At 45.0% G+C, this 7671-nt stretch overlaps 1 protein-coding gene across 1 annotated transcript in view; it reads right to left on the bottom strand.

Annotated features, from left to right (window-relative positions):
- Nucleotides 1–5664, bottom strand: part of LOC138757760 (bifunctional methylenetetrahydrofolate dehydrogenase/cyclohydrolase, mitochondrial-like) — a 37022-nt gene extending 31358 nt beyond the window's left edge. Inside the window, exons 1-2 of the mRNA XM_069925584.1 lie at nt 5570–5664; nt 2841–3025 (exon numbers count right to left, since the gene is read on the bottom strand). Of these exons, the coding sequence (XP_069781685.1) occupies nt 2841–3025; nt 5570–5664 (280 nt within the window). The remainder of the gene's footprint in view (nt 1–2840; nt 3026–5569) is intronic.
- Between the last annotated feature and the right edge of the window lie 2007 nt (nt 5665–7671).

Raw genomic sequence — 7671 nt, forward strand, 5'->3', positions numbered from 1 at the left:
CTGAAATACAGAGACTACACTGAAGGATGCAAATGACTAATTGGCCACAGAAACAGGATGGCCAGATTACAGTTGCCAGAAAGCATTTAAAAGAGTCTGCAGAATTTATGAGACTAATATTAACCTGTATCAGAGTGATGGCAAGAGCAAAGTGTGGAGGAGTAAAGGAACGGCCCAAGACCAAAGCATACCACCTCATCTGTGATACATGGTGGTGGGGGTGTTATGGCCTGAACGTGTTCAGCTGCCATAAGTATTGGTGCACTTATCTTCATTGATGATGTAACTGCTGATGGCAGTGGAAAAATGAATTTGAGGTGCATAGAAGCATCATAGAAACATGGGCAACATGATTAGCTCAGTGGTTACCGCAATGCTGTTACAGCACCAGCGATTGGCTGGGGTTGGAATCCCAGTCTTGATCACTGTCTGTAGTGAGTTTGTACGTTCTCCCTGTGTCTGTGGGTTTCCTCCAGGTGCTCCAGTTTCTTCCCACTCTTCGAAACGTACTGGGGTTTGAAGGTTAATTTTGGGTGTAATTGGGCGGCACAGGCTCATGGGCCATAAGGACCTGTTACCGTGCTGCATGCCTAAATTTAAAATTGATCTTATTTGCTCAAGTCCAAACTCATTGGACGGCACTTCAGCCTAAACCAAGACAGTGATCCCAAACATACTGTTAAAGCAACAAAGGAGTTTTTCAAAGCTAAAAACTGGAAATCTTGAATGGCCAAGGCAGGCACCCAATCTAAATCCAATTGAACATGCCTTCTGTATACTGGAGAGAAAACTTAAGGGGACGAGCCCCCGAAACAAGCAGGAGCTCTGCAGTAGAGGCCTGGCAGAGCATTACCAGAGAAGATACTTAGCACTTGGTGGTGTCCCTGAAATGAGGGGATTATGTATAAAAAGTGCTGTAATTTCTACATTATCAAACTAAAATTTATACAAATAACCTTTAATAAAATCTGGAATGTGCTTTAATCATATGTGAATTGTTTGATTACAAATTTAAAACTATGGAAAAAAAGTGTCTTGTATCCAATTATTATGGAGAGCACTGTAAGTTCCTGTCAAAATGCCTCCTAAATGTAGGGACTGTATCTGCTTCCACCACCTCTTCTGGCAGTGAGTTCTAGATATCAACCACTCTCAGTGTGTGAAATAAAGGTACCCCCTCAGACCACCTTAAACCTATATCCTCTTGTATTTGATACTCAACCATTAAAAGAGATTTTGACTATCTATCTGTGCCTCTCATAATTTTTCATCTTGATCAGGTTACCTCTCCACCTTCTTAACTCCATCTTGTCTGATCTCTCCCTATTACTGAAAGCTCTCCAATAAAGATAACATTCTGAACAGTGAGGCAAGGTATCTGAGATTACAACAGGGTCTAGATGAAAATACACCAAGGAATGGATCATGGGATTTAACACGGAGAAGGTGTTGCACTTTGGGAGGCTAAACCAAGGAGGTCATACATAGTCCATGATGGGGCCCTGAAGAGTGTTGTGGAACAGAGAGATATGGGGATACAGGCACATTGTCCCCTGAAAATGGTGACCAAGGTAGGCAGGTGAAGAAGAGCATAGAAGTTGGAATGTCATGTTTCATCTGTACAAAATGTTGGTTAGACCACACTTCAAGGATAGTTTCTTTCCTGTGGGTGTCAGACTTCCAAAGCTCAAAACTGTATGATTACGTTGCCTTTGCTCTCCACTTCTATATGATGTGTTTCATTTGTACTGTGCATAAGATGTCCACTAAGCTACTCACAAAACAACCTCTATCATTGCATCCCAGTCCATGTGACAATAAACATGAACTTTAGTACTGTGAGAAGTTCTGATTGCACAGCTAGAAGGATTTGAGCTATAAAGGAGGTACAAAGGAGATAGGATGTCACTGGGACTGAGTTCTCAGGAGTGATGGGTAGGTTGGGAATTTTCTCCCCAGAGCATAAGAGGCTGAGAGGTATACAAAATCATGGAAGACATAGATGAGGTAAGTAATCTGTGGAATGGTGAGCTCTTTACCCAACATTCAGAGTTGCAGAGAAACCACTCCATTGATGACACTGACACCAGAATATCTGCTGCTGTGAGTGCTGTGAAAATAAGGACACCTTCAAATAGGTACAGGAGATGTAAACAATGGAGGATTACAGACATATATAGCGCAAGTTGTCCGGGCTATTTCCTACAGCAAAGATTATTTAATTATTTAACAAACAATCATAGATATGTTTTGAGTCTCGTCAGAATTGGCCTCTCTCAACACCAGCTTGGTTTTTGCAACTGTTTTGAATGAAAGAGAATAAATCAGACCAAGATGTGTATTTCCATAATCCCTCAGGACTCCCAGAAACTGTTTCCGCCAATAAAGACCTTGGGAACCAATGTGCATAGCAAGTTTTTGTGGTAGCAACTGCCCCCTCAGAGTACAGCATCTCCTTAATACAGTTGTGAATGGGTAGCCAAACATTTTGTCCTCAATCCTCTGGTCTGGAACTAGAATCACAGACATGGGAGCACAAGGCTTCTGAACTACAGCGTAATCAAAAGAATAAATGCAGATGCTGGAAATCTGAAATAAAACCAGAAAATGGTGGAAAGCACTCAGCAGGTCAAGAGGTGTCTGAAGAGAGAGAAAGAGTTAACATTTCAGGTCAATGAAAGGATATCAGCCTGAAACGTTTCTCTCACAAATGCCACCTGGCCTGATAAATGTTTCCAATTCTACTGATAAAAGGAGAAGAGTTGTATAGGTGTTCAGGTGTGGGCCATTCTTGAGGAGAGGTCAGGGGTTCAGGTGTAGAGGGTAATACCTGTCCTCACCTACTGAAGCAGCAGCCTTGGTTTTATTCTTCACATAAGACTGGCTGCCAGGATCATTGCCCACCAGCACAACGCTAAGTTGAGGTCGCACGTTGCCGAGAGACACCCATTCTTCCAGATCTCTCCGCACCTCTTCACGGATCTGCTTGGCCAGCACTCTTCCCGAGATGACCACGGCCTCCTGCATGACGACAAAGTTTAAGGTAAGAACATAGAACAGAGCAAAGAACAGACACCAGCCCAAGGCACTGTGCTGACCTATGGAAACGTATTTCACAACAATCTAATCCTTCCATCCCTCATGCCCATACCCTCTTACATCCATGTGCCTATTTAAGAGTCTTGAATGTCCCTAGTGTACCAGCTTCCACCACCACCCCTGGCAATGCCTTCCAGACACCCACTACTCTATAAAATACTTACCTCTGATGTCTCCCCTAAACTTTCCTCCACTCACCTTAAACAGGTGTCCTCTGCTATTTGCTGTTGTCACCCCAGATAAAAGTTGCTGGATGTCCACTCTATCCATGCCCTGATACTCTTATAAGTCACTTCTCACCCTTCATCTTGACAAAGAGAAAAGCTCTTTCAACCTTGCTTCATATGGACATGATTCTAATCCAGCCAACATCCTGGTTAATCTCCTCTGCACCTGCTTTAAAGCATCAACATCCTTCCTGTAATGAGGCTACCAGAACTAAACACAATGTCGTCTAACCAGAGTTTCATTATCTCATAACTCTTCAACTCAAGATCCACACTGTTAAGTATCCTGCCATTAACTATGTACTCTGTCTCTAAATTTGACCTTCCAAAGTCATCACTTCACACTTATCTGGATTGAACTCCACATGCCACATCTCCATCCAACTCTGCATCTTGCCTATATCCTGTCTGTTGACACAAAATAACTAGTACAGTGAGAAGGGTTAGACTTCTGCGAACGTTTTAACAGTTTATCTCTAGCATTTACGGTGTAGTGGTTAGTCCAATGCTATTATAGTGCCAGCGATCCAGGTTCATATCTGCCACTGTCTATATGGAGTTTGTATATTCTCCCATTGGGTTTCCTCTGGGGCCCCAGTTTCCTTCCACCCTCCAAAATGACGGAGATGGAAGGTTAATTGGTCACATGGGTGTATTTGGGCAATTAAGTCACAGGCTGGAGGGACCTGTTATCATGCTGTATCTCTAAATTAAAATGCAAAATAATTTAAAATTACATACAGCCATGTAAATAGCATAGAATTGCAATGAAAAGGAAGATCGATTAGTACCAACCAAGAGTAGTGTGAGAGAACTGTTGTGGGGTTCATTCAGGAGCCTGATGGCTGTGGGAAACAAGAATGCAAGCTGTCAGAGCCAGTGAATATTTCAGACCAGTTCCACATCAGGACTAGACTGCATGACCAGCTCCACATTAGAACTAAACAACGTGACCATTTCCACATCAGGATCAGATAATCAGATCAGCTCCACATTAGAACCAAACAGTGTGATCAGTTCCACATCAGGACCAGATAATCAGACCAGCTCCATCTCTCGATCAGATTCTGTGATCATTTCTATATCAGGACCAGTGCTGTGTGCTCCCATTGGTGAGTTAACTAACTCAAGCACTCAATCTCAGGATCACAGTGGGGTCATGCAGCATGAGGGGTGGCACTAATGAAAGTTCTGCTGCCCAGCACTAATACAGAAAGAAATACCATCTCCTCCCCCATGGGTTCCAAAGGAAAGTTCCTCTTCTCTGCCTTTCACAGTGGAAAATACTGTTTTCCACCCAGCACTGACCTTCACCAAATGTTCAGCATTTCAAATCGCTTACTGCATTAGTATAGAATCGCACATCATGGAAACAGGTCCTTTGCCCAACTTGCCCATGCCAACCAAAATATCCCACCCACAGTGTAGTCCCATATCCCTCTGAGCCCATCCAACCCATATATGTCTAAACACTACCCGGCACAAACATATCCTCCGGCAGACCATTCCAAACACCCACCACCCTCTTTATAAAGAAAGTTCTCCCTCAGGTTCCTGTTAAATCTCCTTCCCCCCCCCCCCCCACCCCATTCCCCGCCCTTTACCTTGAACCTACAGTATGCCCTCTGGTAACTCTGCATTGGACAAAAGACTCTGTGCGTTCACTTCATGATTTTGTCCACTCACCCAATATATTCCTCTCATGTGCTTTGGGTAAAAATGTCCCAAAAATTTGAGTCACTTTTTACAATATTGCTGTTTGGTTTTGCCAACTTTAAAAAAAAAGCCTTTGGCCAGATTTAGAGTGCAGATGCAGCAGCCCTGGAGACTGATCATAACGTGAACATCTTCTATCACTAAAAAGTCTACCGCATTTAAACTCGCCACCAGATGTCGTGACTCACCATCCCAAGTCACGAAAGCTTTTGCCTGACATTTGCAAAAATAAAATCCCACCACTAAATCCACCTGCAAACCCAGCTAATCCCAGAGATGTTTGCAGTCAGCAATAAAATTATATTTCGAATTGGCTGTTTGTTTTGCGAAAGGAAAACTATTTTTATTCATATCCGCAATGCTGAATTAACGTTGCGGTCTCCCAGTTCTCTTGCTGCCGCCGCAGTTCCATCTCTTGTTTGCTGCAGGCTCTGTGCCGCCCGGTGCTCGGGGCGCGCGCACCTGGGGTCTGCCACGTTCCCGCGGGGCCGCCGCGTCACCTACCTGCCGGCCAGGTGTTGCCTTACCTGCAGCCGCTGGCGTGCAGCAGCCGGTGCACAACGGGCGCCAGCTTCAGCACCGCGGCTCGGACAGGCAGCGAGATGATGCAGAGAGAAGCCATGACGTGTCATGCCAAGCGTGCAATGCCAGAGAGAGGGTGTCGTCTGTGTAACTGAATGCAAGTTAAAAGCACATCATTGGCTGCTTCTGATTTCGCGCATGCAGCTATCAAAATGACAATTCTACCAGAAGCGAGTGACAATAGTGAGAATTGCACGTGCAAAGAAAATTTGCATTTTAAATCTGCACTTCAAAATCCATAGAAGCCAACTAAGCACTTTTGCAGGATTCTCTCTTTTCTGTTACATGTGGAACTCTGCAGCTCAGAAGTAAAACAGAAAAGTTTGCAGACACCTTGGTTGAAGTAAAAACAAGGCTGGAGAAACTCAGCAGGTCAAACTGTATTTTATTTTTCTTTTATTCTTTGGCTTGGCTTCGCGGACGAAGATTTATGGAGGGGTACATCCACGTCTGCTGCAGGCTCGTTGGTGACTGACAAGTCCGATGCGGGACAGGCAGGCACGGTTGCAGGGGAAAATTGGTGGGTTGGGGTTGGTTGTTGGGTTTTTCCTCCTTTGTCTTTTGTCAGTGAGGTGGGCTCTGCGGTCTTCTTCAAAGGAGGTTGCTGCCCGCCGAACTGTGAGGCGCCAAGATGCACGGTTGGAGGCGAGATCAGCCCACTGACGGTGGTCAATGGGGCAGCCCCCAAGAGATTTCTTTAAGAAGTCCTTGCACCTCTTCTTTGGTGCACCTCTGTCTCGGTGGCCAGTGGAGAGCTCGCCATAGAACACGATCTTGGGAAGGCGATGGTCCTCCATTCTGGAGACGTGACCCACCCAGCGCAGTTGGGTCTTCAGCAGCGTGGATTCGATGCTTGCGGACTCTGCCGGCTCGAGTACTTCGATGTTGGTGATGAAGTCATTCCAATGAATGTTGAGGATGGAGCGGAGACAGCGCTGTATTTTATATATCAACGGTAAAGATACATAACTCTACAGCTGGTTTGTACATGACAAGTTCCTTCAAGTTCAAGTTTATTGTCCTGTGTACTAAGATGCAGCTAGAGGTTATTTTGGGAGTAGTGGACATTCCTTACATGGTACAACAAGCAGACAAAGTTCAGAAGTGCAGTTACAGAGAGCTGCTATGGAGCAAAGGCACCATCATTTAACTATTTTGGGGTTCATTCTGGAGATGATAATGGGGGAAAGAAACTGTCCTTGATCCTGAAAACAAACAAAAAAAGAAGCGGAGTTGGCCATCTGGTCCATGGCTAATCTGGCAGTGGACTCAGCTCCACTTCTCCACCTGCTCCCCATAACCCTTAATCCCCTACTGTGCAAAAATCTCTAACTGTGTCTCAAGTCCATGTAAGACAAGTTAGGTGTAAGACACAATTAGGTGGAGAAGCTGTCCTCGCTGGGACTCAATGCCCCTCTCTGTAACCAGTCCTGGACATCCTAACAGAGAGTCTGTTCGGGTCGATAGCACTAACATGCTGAGCACTGGCGCACCTCAGGGCTGTGTGCTCAGCTCACTCCTGTTCACACTACTGACTCATGACTGCGTCAGCAACAATGATGAGTCGCACTACAGAGAAGAGGTGGAAAATCTCGTGATATGGTGCGTGCGTTTCTGCACGAAAACCAACAAGGTCAGGTCAGATACAGCAATGAGCTCTCTGAACCCTTCTCCATTGACAACGGCGTGAAGCAAGGCTACGTCCTCGCACCAACCCTCTTTACCATCTTCTTCAGCATGATGCTGAAACAAGCCATGAAAGACCTCAACAATGAAGATGCTGTTTACATCTGGTACCACACGGATGGCAGTCTCTTCAATCTGAGGCGCCTGCAAGCTCACACCAAGACACAAGACCAACATAGCATCTTTCAGCAGCTCCCATCAAAGAGATACAGGAGTCTCAGAGCCAGCACCACTAGGCTAAGGAACAGCTTTTTCCCACAGGCAGTGAGAATGCAGAACGACCCAAAAAACTGCTCACACCAACCAACCAAGACTCTTATTTGTTTATTTATAAAATAAACATTTATTTATGTATTTTTAT

The sequence above is a fragment of the Narcine bancroftii genome, chromosome 3 (assembly GCF_036971445.1).
Source record: "Narcine bancroftii isolate sNarBan1 chromosome 3, sNarBan1.hap1, whole genome shotgun sequence".
NCBI classification, from domain to species: Eukaryota; Metazoa; Chordata; class Chondrichthyes; order Torpediniformes; family Narcinidae; genus Narcine; species Narcine bancroftii.